Source organism: Artibeus jamaicensis, unplaced genomic scaffold (genome assembly GCF_021234435.1).
Source record: "Artibeus jamaicensis isolate MK-2021 breed Jamaican fruit bat unplaced genomic scaffold, CSHL_Jam_final contig_1085, whole genome shotgun sequence".
Lineage (NCBI taxonomy): Eukaryota > Metazoa > Chordata > Mammalia > Chiroptera > Phyllostomidae > Artibeus > Artibeus jamaicensis.
In genome coordinates, this window is record NW_026521214.1 from 1322814 (window position 1) to 1343438 (window position 20625).

At 45.6% G+C, this 20625-nt stretch overlaps 1 protein-coding gene across 2 annotated transcripts in view; it reads right to left on the reverse strand.

Annotated features, from left to right (window-relative positions):
- Positions 1-4886: 4886 nt before the first annotated feature.
- Positions 4887-20625, reverse strand: part of UIMC1 (ubiquitin interaction motif containing 1) — a 111381-nt gene continuing 95642 nt past the window's right edge. Inside the window, exons 10-15 of one of the 2 annotated variants that reach the window (XM_037164027.2) lie at positions 15562-15621; positions 11146-11224; positions 8334-8505; positions 7012-7075; positions 5986-6028; positions 4887-5468 (exon numbers count right to left, since the gene is read on the reverse strand). In XM_037164027.2, the coding sequence (XP_037019922.2) occupies positions 5255-5468; positions 5986-6028; positions 7012-7075; positions 8334-8505; positions 11146-11224; positions 15562-15621 (632 nt within the window). In that variant the 3' untranslated portion in view covers positions 4887-5254. The remainder of the gene's footprint in view (positions 5469-5985; positions 6029-7011; positions 7076-8333; positions 8506-11145; positions 11225-15561; positions 15622-20625) is intronic. The other variant, XM_053663466.1, reaches the window with a different exon arrangement.

Sequence of the window (20625 nt, forward strand, 5' to 3'; positions counted from 1 at the left end):
GGAGGAGGCAACTTGGACAAGAGGTCTGTAAACAGCTGGTCGGCCCTGCTGTAGCAGAGGCGCAGCAGCGGCCAGCAGTTCTCTGCCAACACCAGATGGCCACGGACCCACAAGGGAAGGGCAACCATGCCAAGGCCCCCTCACAGCCCCATAGTGCCCATCTCCAACTGTCCAGAAGGAACTAAGAGATGGGGGGAGGTGGTCAGTGGGAAGAAATGGGGGGCCACAGCCAGAGTGCCATTGTCGGCCCAGGAACCAGAGCCTCTGAGGGTCTGAGCTGCTCCCAAGCAGACAGTGCCTGGCAACAAGGCCAACGGGCTCCAATAAGCTCCCCGCAACTCCCTCCATGCCCTTTCGCTAGGAGGTGCCTTCCAACTCTCCTATGTCCACACGCTTCTTCACTCTTAGGTCTCTGTTCACACTGATTGCTCTAGGATGACTCCTTCCCTGCCCTCTCCAACCTTTTCACCTTTAAATTACACCTTGGTCAGCACCGATGCCTGGGGAACCTTCCCTGATAAGCTCCTCCTGGCCCTGACCCAGCCTAGTGTGGCCCACAGATCCCATGGTGCCCCAGATTTTCCCCACCATTGCGTGGACAGTCGTGGGCTCCCGGCACATGCTTCCTGTTCATCTTGTGAGCCCCAGGGCCCAGTTCTAGACCTGACAAGGAAGGACACTATTAACTTTTGTTAAATTGAAGAGCCCTCCCACAACTGAGAGGAAATCGGTAAGCTCTGCTAGCCTTCCTGGAGCACGTGACCTCAGCGGCCTTCCCACTAGGGCTGCAGCATGTCCATCTTCCCACGGGAACTACCATCCACTCAGCACTACCTGCCTTCCCCTCGCCCTGGTCTCCGTCTACTAAGGCAACCCAGGGCCTGGGACCCAGGAGCTCCAAGCCGGGGAGCTGCGCTTGCATTTGCGATATTCCAAAAAGACCACCCGGAGGTCCAGCAGATGGGGGCACGCAGTTTATTACCAGGGAGTGCACCCACGGCGGCGGATTGGGCGAGAGACCATGCTCTGCCCCCGGCCTTGGTGCTACTTAGGGTCAGGGAGAGAACAGTGGTTACGGACGAAAGCTTTATTTACATTTTTGTGATACACAAGAGCCTTGTGAGGGCCGGGGCATCCATGTGCAGTTTTCCACATCCCTTAGGACTGCTGGCCAGGCAGCCTTCTGTTCTCTGAAGTCACGGAGGGGCATGTCCCAGGTCACCCCCCCAGGGCCAAAGCGGCCCTGCCTCACAGGTGAGAAAGAACCCATCCACACCTGAAAGCTCCACTGAGTTCTGTCTCTGGGGGGAAACGTAGGCGGTACCACAGTGTAGCAAAGAGAGCATGTGCTCTGCTGGCAGGCAGGCCGGGGTTCAAATCCCATCCCATCTACCAGTTGTAGGACCTTGGGCAAATTTCTCCGCCTCTCTGAGCCTGTTTGTCCAGGCGTAAAACACGTGTAGACTCACTTCTTCATAGCATTTGCCTTAGCGTGGGTTCCCCCGGGATGCGATCAGATTTGACAGCAGACAGTTAAGTTGGGAAGGGATCCAGGCCAGGGCTGGGATGCACGTGTGGCACGTGAGGCTTCTGTGGTCCCCAATGTCAGGGGGCCCTCAGGTTCACGAGCCCAGGAGTGAGCAATTTCCAGCCAGCTGGTGAATCGCAAACCCTTATCTCCCCTTATCAAGGACCCCTGAGAGCAAACAGTTTACACCTCTCCTCCCTAACTGGAGAGTACATAGCTTATATCTCCCTGGTCTAGGAAATAGGGAGCAGAGACCCAATTAATGCCACATGTGTCAGCTAAACCCAAGGACAGACAGAGTCAGGTGAACAAATAACAGAAACCCCATTAAAAGCCAGACAGATCCAAGATAAAAGTAAAACAGTATAACAGACCAAAGAATAATCCCAAACCCTCCCCGAAGATTCTCACCTGCAGGAGATAAAAAGCCCTCAGGACGCAGACTCAGTGCAGGCTCACTCTAGAACATGGCCATGCCGCTTCCTGGGCACAAACCTCTTTACTTCCTCCTAAACTCACAGGGTCCCTCACGAGACTTGCAGCCAGGGGAGCAGCAGGTAGCGGCAGCTCCACCCAGGTTCACCCCCAATCCTGTCTCCAAGGCCCCATTTTTCTCTGACTTTCCAGTGAGCTAAGAACAGCCCCGCCTTGGCCCACTCCCTTCCTATACATCTAGGGAGCTGAAGCAGAGCACTGCCTGGGCGCTCTCCTGTTGCTCTCCCATCCCAGGTCCTTCTTTTGTCTCGCTGTCCCCAGCTTGAATAAATGTGCTCTCAGAAGCACCCGGACTCGTGCTGGGAAGTCTTTCCCAACAAGCACCCACACACTACAGGCAGGCCTGCCACAGACCCACTCCGGGCCAGTCCCTGTCCAGTAGCACTGAGAGGCGAGGAAGCTGGGGTGCTCACCCTCCAACTTCCAGGTTCCACTGGCTGAGGGCTGCTTCAGGGCCCTGATCACGCGGCACTCCCAGCCTGTGCCCCACACGCCCAGAGAAGGGCTATGGCAGAGTCACAGGTTCTTGTAATAGGACCGTGTAGGGTTTTGTACGAGCATGGTGAGTACCCGGGACAAGAGGGCGAGGCACTGCCTCTGCTACAGGGCTATTGTGAGGATGCAAGGAGACCACGCCTCACAAGGAGAAGGGCCCTCTCCCAATTCATGGCAACTGCTTGTGAAGTTTGGGGAGCTTCCTAGATTTCCACGGGTCAGCAACACCAGAACAGCTGCGCCCACTTTGCAAGAAGCACAAATCCCCCCAGACCCCTAGGAGAGCTCTCAGTGCCCAGGACTGCAGCTTACTGTGCAGAGTGGTTGAGGGAGTGAAGGGAGAGGGCTCGCCCCTCTTAGAACTGTTTCTTCCCGCACCTGCGCCCCACCCTCCCTCTGGCTTCTCCACCTCTTACGCTATCCTCACTCCTTAGGACACACAGAACCAGCACCACGTGAGTGACCACAGCTGCCACAGCCCTGTCATCTTCTGTGATGGGTGCTGTGTCTGTACACACACTATTTTAACCCCGAGGACACTGCATGATTTTCCCCACTTTATGGATAAGGAAACTAGATCTCTAGAGAGGCTGACCTGCATCAGAATCAGGGATCCGGACTCAGGGTGGTGGGATACTCTTTCCATGGACTTCCCTTCTTCACCTTCCCAGCAATGCCCCTCCCGCATGACCAGCCTTTACCAGTGAAAGGTGGGAAGGGGTGTCTGGGGAGGGGGGCTGTTTCCCGTGACTCCCTGTGAGCTGACAAAAAGCCTATTGTTCCTGGTCCTGCTCATCCACACCCTCCCCCAACAATGTGCCACTGACCCACATTCTAGGTAGACTGTTCCATTTTAAGCTAAATATTCACTTTGTAAAATCAGCCCTTTCCCTTTCTTACCTTCAGACAGAGAAGTAACATGCTACCCCATGTACGGATTTCTACCTCCAATAAAATGCTATTTCATGAGAAGACTAGTGAGAGTTAAGCTGATGGGACATCACTAACTAACTTTCATTAGGGAGACAGGAAAAGAATACTTCAAAATACAGCATTTTCTTTTCCTGGATATAAAAAAAACATTCTATTTATTTACTTTTAGAGAGGGGAAGGGAGGGAGAAAGAGCGGAAGAGAAGGATCAATGTGTGGTTGCCTCTCACATGCCCCCCACTGGGAACCCAGACTACAACCCAGGCATGTGCCCTGACTGGGAATCAAACTGGCGACCTTTTGGTTCACAGTCTGGGGCTCACTCCACACCAGCTGGGGCTATAGCATTTTCTTAAGGAGTGAAGAGGAGACCATGGACAAAAGTGGCTTTATTTGTCCTTCTCAGCCTTTGTTCACTCATCTGAAAATCGGGAAGGACAATACCTACCTTACAGGACTGCTGTGGGGACTAAGTAAAGGCACACACACTGCTTGAACCACAGCAGCTGCTCAAAAACTAACTGGCATTAGTCATGTGGCGCTGGCCTCAACATCAGTGCCTCCAACACCAAGGAACTGGCAGGGCAGGGTGCCTGCCATCCTGCCTTCAAAGTCAGACAGCGTGTGTGCAGGGCACGCACGCAGGAAACTGTGCCTTCCATCCTAGGTATCTCTGAACCCCCCAGTCTCACACACACCTCATCTGCATTTTAAAATAAAGAAAGGAAAAGGTAACATTGGACTTGATAGATCAGAAGTTGGGAGAGTCTGTGTCCCTGTTCATCCTGTCCCATGATGCCTTCCTGTTCAGCAACCACCCCCACAATCTTTCATTACACCTTCACATTGGTGTGGGCCAGAGCTAGCTTTCCGAAGTCCTTGTCTGGCCACCTTCCTCAGGCGGTCGCTTCTGCCAGTCAGCACCCTCTCAGGACTGCCCGTGCGCTGAGGACAGACCTGGTCTCTGCTCTCCTCTGGGAACCCTGGGCAGCGTGGCTGAGAACGTGCGTTCCTCTACTAATGTTCTGAAATGGACCCCACTTCCTGTTCCTGTTATGATCTCTGACAGCAAGAGAACCAATTGCGCTTTTAACAGATGAATGTGCTTGGCATCCCCACTGGTTATTCCAGGAAGGAAAAATAATTGCACTGGAACTAACTAAAACCAGAGTGCTCACTTACAGATTCTGGGGAAGAACAGCGGGACATAGCCCTCAAAGGTTCTATGCTCTGGCTGAGAATTTGTGAGTGGGCGAGGCAGCAGTAAAGTAACGGGTCACGGCACAGTAGAGGCAGCAGAGTAAGGAGCAGGACTCAATGTGCCGGCCCCTGCAGACAATGTCAGAGGAGGTCAAGGGAATACGCCTGCAGTGTCTGGAAGTGTGCACTACACATTCAGTGAACATGGGTTGCACAGCAAGGACCAGTGAAAAGTCATTCAGGAACATGAAATTTATGTCTGAGAACTAGCTCCACAATTAAAACAGCCCCTCCCCAGACCCTGTAACACACAGGGGAAAAAAGGAAGCTCCATCTCACTGAAATAAGATTTCATACAAACATAGATAAATATATTTAAATTTTCTTTGAACTACAAGCGAATTCAAACAGGCTGTTATAAAACAGAACACTATACACTGATGTCCATACAGATCATAGAAAACATGAAACCGGAACGCTGAGCAGTGCTCACGGCAGGGATGGCAGGGCCACGACCTGCTCAGCAACGAACTGGGCCACCAAGGCTTGGTGAGCACGGCCACCCCTACTGCTCACGGTCTTGTCAGCCTTTAGACACTAGAAATTCAGGATTTTCTCTTTCTTCCTCTGCCTGCTTTGGTCCGTGTCCGGCTACCTGGCCGGACAGTAAACTGCTTTTTAAAGTCAACTAGGCAATCTGTGGCTTCTGAAATGGAAACGAAAGACTTGATGGGAGACTCGGTTAAGTCGAGTTGTGCAAGGGAGCAGCTCTGCATGTCTCTGCTGCAGCCTGCCTCTTCCATCCCCGGGGAGGGCACCCTAGAGAGAAGCGGGAAATTCAGAATTTGATACACACCACTAATAAACAGTATCATGTAGTGCAGCAGGGGCTCTGAGATATATTATTGCTTCACATAACTGCTGTCATCATCCAACCAGACAAGTCCCATCATCCCCCTTTTACAGATGAGGACATTAGGTAAATCATATACATAAAGCCACACAGTTGGACAGTGAGGGAATGAGGATTCAGAACCAAATTCCCAAGCTGCTGGAAATCCAAGTCAGAGGACCAGGGTTGGGTGGGGATAGAGGAGTAGAGAAGAGTAAGAAATAGCTTTTGCTCTGCTAGTTGTAACACCGTAAGTGAACTGAGCTCCCCTCCAGTTGTTAGCCCAGATACGAGGCTATCACAGAGGTGTACAGAGAAGTCATACAGTTCCACTGATTTCTACCTTCAACAGTTTGAAAACCATGCCATACACAGAACCCAGAACCAGGCCTGTCCTTTGCTAGAACTGCAGACAGTCACACCCCAATGCACACCCCAATGCACCTGAAGGCCACTGTTTCTGAAGACTTGGTCTTTATCTTTGCATCTATAATAGGAGAAAAACAGTAATAATGTTGTTAGTAGTATCACAATCATACCACTGCTCACTGATCATGTGCTTCCTGTGTTCTGGGCACTGCTTTCGTCAAACTGATCCAGGTGGCTCAGTGCCAGTTCCCACACCAAGGGAATGTGAGCGTTTAGCATCCGACAGGCTCAACTGCAGAAGTACGGAGGTGAACACTTTTGAATGAATGCCCTTTGCATAAACCTACTTCAAACCTGGACCTGAGGAACAAGGAGTTGCAACCCACCTGCAGAGAATCACAACCTGCTGATCTAGAGGCAGCAGGACAAGGGGCTCAAAGAGGCTGCCTTTTCACAGTCATCAGAAAGGCTTAAGCAAAAGTTCCTCTTCCATTTGCATCTAGTGAATTTTAACAATAGCAACCAACAACCACCACAGTAATAACAGCAGCTAACATTTATCGAGGGCCTATTTGTGCCAGGGGATATGTCTGGAGCTTTACTAGATATAATCCTTACAATCTGTGAGGGTGGCATTCCTCTATGCAATGCACATAACCGACCTACTCTATGCTCCCTAAATACTAGGCACAAAGAAAGTTACTTCCCACAAGACCTCAGGAGCATAGGTTTGAACACTAAGCTCAAGGCAACATAGGAATAAAGCACAAAATCTCAGGAGGAGGCAGTAATGTCAGCATATCTGCTTTTCCATGCCTGTTCCTGTAAAGGGTACTTGGGGCTTGTTTCATTGTCCCGCATTTGGAAATGCTTTTTCCCAGTTCAACAGGCTTTCTAAAGCCTGAAATGGAATGCATGATGCTGAAGACAGGCTGTCTCCCCATCTTCTTTAGGGAGAGATGACCCAGGCCGAGTCTCCAAGGCTGGCTACTCTGGTCAAATGTGCATCCACTTAACTCCAACAGACAGGAAGGTGGCGGAGGTTCTTCTCACTGCCGGGCCTTAGCCAGAAACCCGGAAATCCGGTCCCGGAGTCCTCACCTTCAGCCTTGTGCTCAGACTGGTCCAAGAGACTGAGGAGTCGGCCTTCACTGCGTCCTTTTTCCTGCGACAGAGATAAATAAATGAAGGGAAGGGTTACCTCATAGCAGAGAATCTAAAACACTCCTTTAGCCCAGATCATACCTGTCTCCAGGAGGAAGGGGTATGGAGGTGCCCCTCTAGGGAAGCCTTTTGCTTTCTAATAAATGAGGGTGCACAAGTGAAAAAGATAACCAGGGTGAAGAGAACACATCTTTATGCCCAGTATTATCCAAGAACAGATACCAGAGTGAAGGCAAATTATTCCCCCGAGATCATATTGAACAACAGTAGCCTTTGGCCTACAGCTGATTTGGAGAGATTGAAAATAAAAATTAGCAGTTCTGAGGTACCTTCTAGGGGCAGGGATGCCAGAAGAACCCCCTGGCTCTGTGGTCCAAGCCCAACTCCAAACCACCACCTCAGAACCACCCCGTTCGCACAGGGCCCCTTTCTCATGTCCTGACAGAGAATGGCTCTTCCTCTTAGTGTGCACTGATGGCGCTAGGCCTGCACAATGGAGCTGCTGTTTTATTTTTGATTTCTAAGCTAAGATTTGCTCTTCCTAATCTCTAATCACGAAGCCAGAAAACACATGCACCTGCCCCATGCCCCACACCCCGCGGCCTCCTGAGACCAGGCACACAGAACATTCAGCAAAGCTGGTCTCTCGGCTCCTGGCGGGGGGTGTGACTGAGGAACCTTTCTGCAAAGCAATTTGCGTGTTTCATGAGATTTTTAAATGTTTACGTCCACTGCCTTAAGAATTCCACTTCAGGAAATCCATCTAAGGAAATAATCACTGGTACAAAGACTGATTAATGTTTTAAACGTAGTTTTGTAACAGAGAACTAGAAACAACCTGAATGTCCTATAATGGGAACAGTTAAGTGACTGTTTGATACAAACATTCAGAGTATTTAAAAAAATAGTTTAAAAATAAACCAAGACAAGTGTTTATGCTACAATGTTCAGTGAATACACACATACAGTATGGTGCCAACTATATTAAAAATGCATAGAAAAAACACTGGAATTTTCCCTAATTCTTCATATTTTTAAAATTTCACTTTTCAGTTATAGCTTGTATTCAATATCTTCACTTTTTAAAATATTTGTATTTTCTACAATGAAATGTAAGTATTTTTTTTTTAATTAAAAAATGTTACAAAGCACAAGTCTTGTTTCAAGACAAACAGAAGAAAAGGAGGCAGGAAGGGAGGGGAGAAAAACCCCCGAACAGAACTGCGGAGGGTCCGTCTTTCCCAGAACACCGCACCGACCTTTGGGTTCCGCGGCCACTGCTGCTGCTTCCCCTCCACGGCCAAGTGCGCTCTCCCACTCTCTGCAGGCCCGTCTCCTTGGTCACCCCTTGCCAGCTGGAGACAGGATTCCACATGACACTGGTACTCTTTGAATGGGACCAGGGATTTACAGAGATAACACTTCTCATTCCTAGCCAATCAGAAGAAAAAAAATATAAAGCAGTTTTAAGATTTGCTTTTGCCACTGGCATCCTGGGTATATCTCAAATTGTGTTTTTACGTCTCTGAGTTACTCTGTGGAGTAGGCCTGCCAACCAATGCAGAGTTGCTCAGCAGGGCTGCCGACAGAAGCAGCCCACTGACAATCAAAAGGACGGAGCGCTTAGTGGTTCTCCTTCGCAGCTCCTCCGAGCCCCACAGCTGCAGCGGTCGGACAGCAATAAAAGCACCTCCTCCACCTCAAACAACGCTGACTGCTCTTCAAACATAAACTGTTCTGTCAAACTCTTCTGAAAGTAAGTGTAACAGTCTTTTCAAAGGTAAGCTAACATTCTGACAGAAAAGGGAGCACCAAGAGCATTTAATCAAGATTACAATTTTTACGAAAGTAGATGAACTTGTCTGATTAGTGAATCAAGTCTGTCCATATGCCAACTTCCTTAATTCTACAACTGCAACTAGGAAGTTACCAAAACCATGTGGTTCTGCCAGAGGCTTCTGCATGAATTCATACACATAGTTATTTTTTAACTTTTTGTAACAGTTGAGTTTGTGGAAAGAGAGGGCATTGTGTCCTTGAGGTGAGGTTTACTGGACATTGGGGGAAAATGGAATCACTGGGGACAAAGGAAGAAAATGAACATTTATTGAGTATTTCCTCTGTGGTGAGAACTGGTGGAAGGCACTCTAAATACAATTTCTCAATTAAGTCTCCAGCCCCATTAAAAAGGTGCTTTTCTCCCCAAGGTCCTATAGCTAATAACTGTCAGAGGCCAGGTCTGACTGGCTCATAAGAACAGCATCTTAATTTTAAGAAGCTAAAGCCAACTTTCCAAAGTTTGCTTTCTTAGACTTCTCTTTCTGGCTGTTACTATTCAATTACTACAGCAGGGGAAACTGGATTAACTCTAACGAAGAGTTTCCCTGAAGGTCTTTAAAATGGAAGAAGTCAGTCTCTCAAGCACTCCACCATGAGAAGGATGCACTCTTCCTCACGAGAAGAGCTAGCCGAGTGTCTCTCTCATGGCTGACAGTTAAAGCAGAAAGCGCCTACTCATCCCTACTGTGTGAGGGACAGTGGCACTGGGGAAAGGGTGTGAGTCAGGCAGGCTTTGCCAGTTCTGGCCACATGATCTCAACCAGTTACTTCCAATTTCTCTCTAGTTTCTTTATTAAAAAGACAAAAAAGAGGCACTACCTTCCTTACCATCCATTGTGAGAGTGATATAGTAAACCAAGCATCTAGCACAGTGGCCAGCACACAATATTAGGTGCTCAACAAATAGCTTTTACTCTTGCTGCTGTCTCAGACACATTTCATTAGCTGCTGGGGAACAGAGCAGGAATGAAGGCAAGTATCTGTCTTCAAATAACTAACAGTCTAGCCAGGGAAACAGAAATGTCAAAAAAAAACCCTGACCACGACACACTCTGATGAAGTGTGCTGCAGCGATGACACAGTCCTAGAGGAATGTCCGCACGATGGCAGGATTCCACACATAGCGGTGATCAACTCCGCTCGCCTGGATTAGGGGAGGAACTCTAAAATGTGTTTCAAAGATAAATGTTTCTGCCTAATGACCACCTGCTCTGATGGACTGCTGGCAACGTCCTTCCTTTCGGGAGACAGCACTTTCAACCCGACCCCCTAAGTCCCCCAGAATGCACTGCACTTTCTTAGGCTACAACCCGCAAGCCAAGGAGGTTGTCTACATTGCCCAACCTTTTGCAATTCAACTTCTGTATCATTACATCACAAAATAGCTCACTACTTCCCAAAACACCAAATACAAATATGCACATTCAAAGAAAAAAATTTTTTTAATTTCAAAATTAGTTGAATGCAGCCAGAACTGTGGGATTAAACTATACATAATAAACTATTATACATATACACACATCTACACATATACATACATATATAGATATACACACATATATTTTAAGTTACAGGGAATAAAGTTTATTTTGGCTGATAGTGTTAAAACAAAACTAAAGTTGTAGACATTAGTAACCTAACTCAATATCCTTAGTTTGGTATAAGTGTGGCACATTTTCTTGCTTTCTTGTATTCTATTAAATCGCCATAATCTAAACCACTTTAAAAACTGACAAATTGCCCTGGCTGGTGTGGCTCAGTGGATTCAGCGATGGCCTATGAACCAAAGGGTCACCAGTTCAATTCCCAGTCAGGGCACATGCCTGGGTTGTGGGACCAGGTCCCCAGTAGGAGCATGTGAGAAACAACCACACATTGATGTTTCCCTGTCTTTCTCCCTCCCTTTGCCTCTCTAACAATAAATAAATAAAATCTTTAAAAAAAAAAACATGATGAGTTGAAATCAAGCTTTACTGTTTTCACTTATGCTCTGATTCCAAAGCTAAAAGCGATGTGGAACTGGAGTAGCAGAAGGCTTTTTTAGGGTAATAGAAAGGGATATACGGAGGCCACACACACTGACACAGACTGGGAATAAGAAAGTCGGGCATCCGAGGGAACAACGACTGGCAGGCCAAAGAAACCCAGGGCAAGAGAGTCACTGGTCTCTCTGTCCGTTCTCAGCAACAGCGTGCTGAACAGGAGCTCCCTGAACACAGACAACCTACTTACTTCTCAACGTCCAGGGCAGTCTGGGCAGCTGTCCCACTGTCACTCTTGCTCTGGGCCTCTACTTTTCTCCAAGTTGACACTTTCAACACAAAAAGAAAAAAGAAGAAAAACTGTTAGTTGGCAGCAGACTCTGAATATGAAAGAGGAAATGTAGAGGAAGAAGCAAAGTTGAAGATCTTACTCCACTGGGAGAGGCGCACTTCCTGGGAAACCTCTGCCTTTCTAACACAGAGTAGCCCCTTCAGCACGTGTACTGCAACCGCCATGCGGAAGATATGCCCGTGTTTGCTGATGAGATCTATTTACCCCCAATTTGCCATGAGAGTTAAAGACTCAGGCCACACAGGGAAAGGTCTGTGCGCACTATCCCAACCTGCAGCACCCAAAGGAGATTTTGTACTTTTCCAGTCACTATGTCTGACTGGCTTAAATTGAGCTTAAAGACAAGGTTCATCCCCTGCCTACCCAAATCACCCTCAAATAATATGTTATTAAGACAAGTGTCCTAATTCTATACTTAAGTAACTACATTGTTGGGTATTTTCCCCCTTTAAACACAGGACTTTATAGTTGTCCCTGTTCTTTTCAGGTGAGCATTCCAGTCTGTTGAGTTCATTTGCGGTCTTTTTTTCTTTTCTTTTTAAAAGATTTTATTTATTTATTTTTAGACAGAGGGGAAAGGGTGGGAGAAAGAGAGGGAAACACCAATCAATGTGGAGTTGCCTCTTGAGTGCCCCCTACTGAGGACCTGGCCTGCAACCTAGGCATGTGCCCTGACTGGGAATCGAACCAGTGACCTTTTGGTTCACAGGCCAGCACTCAGTCCACTGGGCCAGACCAGCCAGGGCTCCTTTGTTGTCTTGATTCTATCATCTGATGTTATTAGCTCTCTTTTCCAGCTTTGTGTCATTTGTACACGTAACAAGCAGGCTTTCTGCATCTTCATTCAACCCACTGGGGACAAATGGTTTTAAAGGACAGAGCCAAGGACAAAGAACTGTGGCATGTTACCAGAGAAGCCTGTCTTCGCCCCCCGGTCCAAGTTTCTTTTACATACTTAATAAAGCAAATATTGATAGAGAATCTTCGATGTGCAAGTAATTTGGGGAGATAGAAGAAATGATGAGGAGGGGTCCTAAGGAGGATACAGTGTATTAAGGGAAACAGCACACACAAACAACTGTAACAGCACGTATAAAGAGATATGCATAATTAAACCAGGTTGTACACACAAGCAACTACGAACAGTGTTTGTCTCTGGAGAGAATGGCAGGAACACTTGATGACTGGAATAGTAAGGAGGTATGTTTTTCACTACATACTTTCTGTACTGTTGAAATTAAAAACTAAAAGGGAGAAAAAAGATCAGATTATGGAGAGTAGACAATCTATTTCTAAGGTTCTTTCCAACCCAGAGATTTTGTAAGTAAAAATAAAGTACTGCCACTCGACATCGTTGTATAACCACCACCAAATCCTCCTCCCACTCTATCAGCCAGCCCCATTTCCCATCTCATGTACAAGGACTTCATGAGAGATTTTATCAAGGGTCTTGCTGAAATCAATTCTTAAAAGGTTGGCACCTCACAGATTACAGAAACCTTTAAGAGTTGTTTTTTCTCTCTCTCTCTTTCCATTTGTCCCCAATCTTAACTACCAAGTATTTTTCAAAAATGAATACTTGGAAACCACTCCATAGACAGCGCTGGAAAAGAATTAATTGCTTCTCGCACTTTACATGTACCTCTACTGCACTCAGCACAGTTCTGTTACTTGTTGTATGCCAGTCTCTTCTACACCATGCATCTTTCTGAACTTAGAGATTCTGAGTTTTGTTTTGATCTCTTCAGGATCCCCGGCAGAATAAAGCACATATTAAATGCTAATGAAAATTTGCCCAATTAAATCATAGCAACGGATTCAAGGGGAAAAGAGCTCTTGTTGTACGAGGACCTACTCTGTACCAGGGACGTTATAATCTCTAATCCTTAAAATAAAACCCTACAAGGCATATATCATTATCTGTATTTTATAGATGATGAAATATTAAGTAACCTGATCAAGATCTCAAAACTAAAACAACAACGACAAAAACCCGATGGAACACAACGCAAGTCTAACTTCAAAGAAGCATATGTCCTACAGGAGCAGACTGCCTCTCCTGAGAAATCAGAAGGTAAAGGATGGCAAGAGAAGAAGTTTAAGTGTAAGTGAGTGGGCAGGTGGAAAAGAATGCGAGTGAGTGGAGAGACCTGGCAGGTGGCTGGGAACTGTGTGCCAATTCTCCTATTGAGGTTATCTCTTAGGCTCTCCAGGGTGAACTGGACTAGGCCTTGCAGCTCAGTTTTTCCTCTGAAACCCACTACCCTTTACAAAGGAACAGAAAGTATAAGTTGCTATTAAAGGAGCCTCCAACTCCAGTTTGTGAGGGTTGAGACAGCAATTTCAAGCAGCTGCAGGCAAAGAATTCAGTATGAAACTGAAACCCAAAACCCTTGCTGCTGGTGACAACAGCCAAAAATTCAAAAGGGAACAGTGGAGTCTGAGGAAAACAAGTACCAGGGCAAAGTAAGCAAAATGGAGGAGAGGAAAGGTGTCACTAACTGCTGGGAGAGCCACCTATACACCAACGACCACTAACTCAACCCTTTTCATACCCCTGGATAAACACACCCTAAGGAGCTACACTAGGGACTCGCCTTGGCACTGTTAAGATGCAAGGAAGCAGCAGGGCCTGGCGGAATAAAGTACACCAACTTCAGAGCTGGGCCAAATGGTGTCCAAACTGAGACTCTACTCACTGTTTGCCGCAGGCCGATAATCTGAGTACTGCTGTATTTTACCACACATAATGTGCACTTTTTGCCCAAAATTTTGAGAGGAAAATAAGGGTGCACGTTATACACAGGTAGTGCCTGAAACATTGTGTACCTGTTCTTGTGTTTTGTCATTTATTTGTTACATAAAATTTCTAGTATTGTAATATGTTAAAAAATAAATGCTAAAATTCCTTTACAATATGAAAAATAAGTATCTAAATATAAATAATTGAATTTAAAAATTCAAATGAAAGACTTTTTTCCTGAAAGTTTGGGCCAAAAACATTGGTGTACACTATACATGGCAAAACACAGTGTGTTAGCCGACGTACCTACAAAATGAGATGATACAGTATCTCCCTCACGGGAGTTGGTAAGGATCACATCAGATAATTCAAATAATTGGTAAGGGTGTCCAACCCACAGAAAGCACTCAGCAAACACAAATTGTTAATTGTCATTAATATTCTTCCTGACTTATTTCTTAGCCTTATCCAAAGATTTAAGTGCATCCTTAGAATAAGCATTTATCAGCCTGTCTATAACTCAGATTAGGTATTAGGCTTAAGTGCTTCCCATACTAACTTTCACAAACTGAATGAACAGTAAACAACCAAAACATTACAGAACAGTTATTTATCAATATATACTATGTAGACATCAGCATATTTGTTTCCAAAAACCCAAAGACAAGCAATCAAAAATAAAAACACATGGCCTAGAACTAACAGTGGACACAATGGCTGCTTGAGGGGAGTAGAAATTATAAATACAAAAAAGAGACTTAACAGAATGACAGAAGTTAGTATTCTCAATATATCTCCCTCAACTCAAAACCACCTCAGCAAAAAGTAACAGGAGGCCACAGACTTGCAGGTATTCCCGTTGGAAGTGCCTCTCTTCCAGCCAGGCTCTTCCTCAGTGGGATGTAATGAGAAAGGGAGTGTGTTTCACCTGCACATTGCCGGCCTCAATGCTGCTGGCCTCCCCTAAGAAACTCCAAAAAGGGTTATCATTAGAATTCATTATCTACCATTCTGAGTGATGTGGCTTTTAAAATTTAAATCTTAATCAGAATTAAATAGCATTTAAAATTCAGCTCCTCAGTCCCATGAGCCATATTTCACATGTTCAATAGCCATACATGACTGCTGGCTTCCATACGTGACCCCAGAGATTTGGAACATCTCTGTCCCTGAAGACAGTTCTACTGGTTAGCACTGCTCCTTTAAGAGACAACCAGGACTAATGCAGTAGTATCAGGCCTTCAGTCTGTTCACCTTGGACATCTTGAGAAATTCAAGGCTCCTTGGCCTCTCTCACCACCTAGCTTCCCATCCCTCCATGACTCTGACCTGTCCTCTGGGGGCACTTTTCTAACCTCACTCGGTCGTCCACGCCTACTCTGGAAACAAACGCCTTCCGGAATTCGTGTCACCGGTGGACTAAACCCCTGATGTGCTTGCTCAGCCTCCTCTGAAAGTTCTCATCCTCTTGTTGTCACTGAAAGAAGGCTGTCCTCTTAGGAGGGCACTGCTTCTCCTCGTACCTTCTCAAGCATTGGCTTGTTTCTTCTTTACATCACAGCGCTACTGACCTGGAGTCGGGGTGGATATCCTCTTCCTCCTCGCTGTTGCTTCCAGTCCACTGGGAAGACCTAGTTCAAAGCACAAACCACGTGTTACCCCTGCTACCCACCTCGGAGCAGTCATCTCCTGTCCTCCTGGTTGCCGGTCCCCCACACTTCCCGTCATTCACTGAAAACTTGAACATGTCACTGACTGTCTCTCTCTTCACCACTGCAGCCATCATTCTTGGTGATTTCAGTATCTACAAACTATATGAGACTGAAGCATATGAAGTGGCAGTTTTTATAAGTTTCAATCTAAGGTATGCTCCATTCCCTATGCTTGCCTCTCACTTGCTTGGCTAGTCCTATGGATCATACCATCCTGGCCTTTCTCGAGGGGGATCTGAGAGAGAAGCAAGCCTAATGCCCTAAGGCATCCACTGTATGTGATGAGTTAACCTCTCTCTGCTGCATTTAGAGTGTCTGGTACCAGTTCTGTACCCTCCTTGGGAGAAGTAGAACAATCTGTTCATTTTCTATGTTTCATGGTTCTGCTGAGAAGCCCTGGTTGAGCCTGTCGGTAATAACTGGGCCACTTGCAAGATCTCAAGTTCAAAAGTCCATTTCTCTGATCATCACCACCTGCCTTTTCCAACTCACACCCTCTAGCACCCTAACTCCAATAATTTTTCAGCCCCTCCAGGACATCTAATTCCAGACTGTCACCTTTTCCATGTCCATTATCCTGTCAGGTCCTCAATTTCCTTCTTGCCTAACTTAGATCTCAGTTACCATATTAACAATTGCTTTGAAGAGTCCCTCAACTTATTTCTAATCTCCCTTGTGCTCCCCAGGAAAACCCAGTCTTGGTGAAATCTAGCCCTTCACCTGTTCTGTGTTCCTACCTCCACCGCCCAACCGTGCCGACTGGGCTCACATCATATTGAAGACCGCAAACCTCAAGCGGCCCGTCAGTACAGCCTAATGTTTCCATTGTCGGCTTATTACTGTGCTCGCTCAGAGGCTCTTTCACATCCTCCCCACTATTCTCCTCACTATCCTCACACCTCCAATACCCATCCTGATTCTGCCATCCTCATTCTTTTTATTTCAATATAACAACTATAGCTTCAATATATGAAGCTATAATTCACATATATTCAATGGTTTTCAGTATATCCAGAGCTGTACAACCATTCCTACATCAATTTTAGAACATTTTCATTAACTAAAAAATAAATCTGTTCTTATCCATACTCACTCCCCATTTTCCCCCAAACTCCCAACATAGGCAACCACTTATCTGCTTTCTGCATCTATGGATTTGCCTCTTCTGGGCATGTCCTATAAAGGGAGCTACAGTCTGTGGGCTTTGTAAGTGGCGTCCCTCACCCAACCTACATTTTCAAGGCTCACCCACGTTACACCACGTGTGGGTACTCCATTCCTTCTTCTCCCACTGTCATGTCAGATTCCCACCGACAGTGTGCCGGGGTTCCAATTTCTCCACATGTTTACCAACATTTGTTATTTTTAGGTTGGAGTGTTTGTTAACAGTCATTCTAGTGAGTATGAGGTGTTATTTCATTATGCTTTTGAGTACTGACTAATCATGTTGATCATCTTTTCATGTGTCTGTTGGCCATTTGCACATATTCTTTACAGAAAAGTCTATACAATCCCTTTGGTTTAACTGGGTTATGTTTTTGTTGTTGAATGGTAAGAATTCTTTTTATATTCTGGAATCTAGACCTGTACAGACATAATTTGCAAGTTATTTTCTCCCATTCAGTAGGTTTTCTTTCACTTTCTTGATACTGTCCTTTGGTGCACGATAATTTTAAAATTTGATGGAGTACAATTTATTTATTTTTCCTTATTGCTGGTTCCTTTGGTGTCTAAGAATTTAAAAATCCATTGTCAAATCTAAGGTCATGGAGGTTGACCCCTAAGAGTTTCATAGCTTTCATACTTACATTTAGGCCTTTGATCCATTTTTTTAATATATGGTGTGAGGTAGAGCTCTACGTGTTTTGCATGTGGATATTCAGTTGTCCCAGCCACATTTGTTGAAAAGACTATTTTTCACCCACTGAACTGTCATGCTTTTGTCAAAAACTGCGTATAAATGTATGATTTTGCTTCTTGACTCATAATCCTATTCCATTGATCTATATTTCTATCCTTATGTCAGTACCACACTGTCTTGATTAATAAGTTGCAAAATCAGAAAGTGTGGACTATTTTTTGGCTATTCTGGATCACTTTGTCTCCTACTCCCCCCAAATGGAGTCACCAGTAACTCAGCTGCTTGGGGCAAAACCTTGGCACAACCCGAGTTTTCTCTTTCTTACTCCAACGACGCCTATAGATTCAATCTTCAAAATACCTCCCAAATTGGACAATTTCTGCACCTCACAGCTATTACTCTCATCCAAGTAAGCACTAGCCTTTGCATGGAACACTGCATCAGCCTCCTGCTTAGTCTGCTCACTTCTGCATCTTGTCTCCTGTCCCTTGGCAGACTACTTTTTCCACACAGTAGCCGGAGTTAATTATGTCACTCCCTTGCTCTTAACCCTTCTATGGCTTTTCATCATATGTAGAATGAAGTGCAAAAGCCCCAGGTGAACTGACCACTGCTTATCTCTTTTTTTCCCTATTGTTTATCCCACTTCACTCATTGTGGCTTCCCTCTACACTAAGACACATGCCAAACACGCTCTTGTATTAGGGCCTTTATACATATTCCCTTCACCTGAAATGACTCTATTCACATATCAACTCAAGATGTCTTCCTTAATCTTTTTTAATCTTAATCTCCCTTACCCCAATCTTTCCTGCCCTGGTCATTCTCTATCCCTTGTTCTTGCCTTATTTCTCTTAATTTTTGACATCTATTTCCTCCATAAGAATGTAAGCTTCACGAGAACACAGATTTCTCTTTTGTATCCTCAGTTTGTATCATAGTAGCTGGGTTATGATAGGTGCTAACTAAATACTGGACTGTCAGTTAAAGGAGAATAAATAATACATTATAAACAGCACAGTCATTTTGTGAATTATTGAGGGAGGCTCTCTAAGCTGAGCATCCAACAGTGGGCTTAGTCAGAAACCTGAGCCAAAGCTGCCCTCTCTCATCATGACTCTCAGTCACAAAGTCAGATTGATTCTCTCACCAAAAGATTCTCAAATCTATCCACTCCCATTGACCCTGCTTCATTACCTGTCTCCCTGTTTCCAGTCTCAGTCCCTCCCATCCTGCTTTCGTACTACTCAAAGAGAAATTCAGGCCCAGCATTAGCCATGGCAGAACCCCAAAAGCCTTCCCTGAACCAAGAAGGCCCCAAGCTCTGCAGGTGAACGGCACCCCATGTGCATATCCATCACAGAACTTCTCGCACAACATTGTAGTTATTGCTTTACCTACTTATCTCTCCTAGCAGAATCTCTCCTCATCACTTCAGAATTTCACATTTCTGACATAAAACTGACACTCAATATAAATATATATTTAATGAATTAATTTGGCAAGGTAGTTTCTTATTCACAAGTTTGATGGAGTATTTTCTTGGCTTTAAGAACAACAGGGAGACTTCCGCCAAGATAGAGGCATAGGTGGAGAGGCCATGTTTTCTCCCACAACCAAGTTTACAGACAACAAAATATTAGCAACAGAAAACACAGCTGGAATACAGAAATTTGAACTTTTCGGAAGTCTGATAAAAACCAATTCTTCAGCCTGACCGGTAAGAGGGGCGAAGCCAACAGCTGGTGGAGCAGGGTTGCACAGAAAAACTCGGTCAGACAGACTCAGGCGCGCGGATCCCAGGCGTGGGGTTGCAACGAGCAGACCCAGTGAGTAACCCAGTGAACAACCCAGTGAGCGACCCGCATACCCAGCGAGGAGCTGACTGTGGTCCCGCATTCGTGCACAGATAGACGAGCGAGGGAGTGGGCGGTGAGACGTGACTGAGCAGGCCCCAGCAGCCAGAGGCAGCAGAGGGGGCCACCATTTCCCCGCTCTGACCCCGCCCCCACATACAGCGTCACAACCCAGCCACCTGGGCGGCCCCGCCCTGGTTAAACACCTAAGGCTCTGCTCCTCATAATTAATGCGCATGAACAGACCAAAAATGGCTCAAGAAGATCTCAAAGCCCCAGAGCCCATAAATCTAAGCAACGAAGAAATAGCAAAACTTTCAGATGCACAGTTCAAAACACTGGTGATCAGGATCCTCACAGAACTGGTTGATTATAGCCACAAATTAGAGGAACATATGAAGGCGAAACTCATTGAAATGAAGGGAAACGCACAGGAAAGCAATAGTGATGGGAAGGAAACTGGGACTCAAATCAATGGAGTGGACCAGAATAAAGAAATAAACCACCAAACAGAAAAATATGAAGAAACAAGAATTCAAAAAATGAGGAGAGGCTTAGGAAACTCCAGCACATCTTGAAATGTTCCAACATCCGAATTATAGGGGCACTAGAAGGGGAAGAGGCACAGCAACAAGTGGAAAACTTATTTGAACTAATAATAAAGGAGAACTTCCCCAATCTGGCAAAGGAAATAGACTTCCAGGAAATCCAGGAAGCTCAGAGAATACCAAAGAAGGTGGACCCAAGAAGGAACACACCAAGGCACATCATAATTACATTAGTCAAGATGAAAATGAAGGAGAGAATCCTAGAAGCAGTGTGAGATAAGGGGACAGTCACCTAGAAAGGAGTTCCCATCATACTGTCAGCTGATTTCTCCAAAGAGACCTTACAGGCAAGAAGGGGCTGGAAAGAGGTATTCCAAGTCATGAAATCCAAAGACCTACAACCAAGATTGCTGTATCCAGCAAAGTTTTCATTTAGAATGGAAGGACAGAATAAGTGCTTCTCAGATAAGGTCAAGTTCAAGGAGTTCATCATCACCAAGCCCTTATTATATGAAATGTTAAAGAGACTTATTTAAGAAAAAGAAGATTAAAAAATATGAACAGTGAAAGGACAGCAAACTCACAGTTACTAACAACCACACCTAAAACAAAAGCAAACTAAAAGGACAGCTAGATCAGGAGCAGAACCATAGAAATG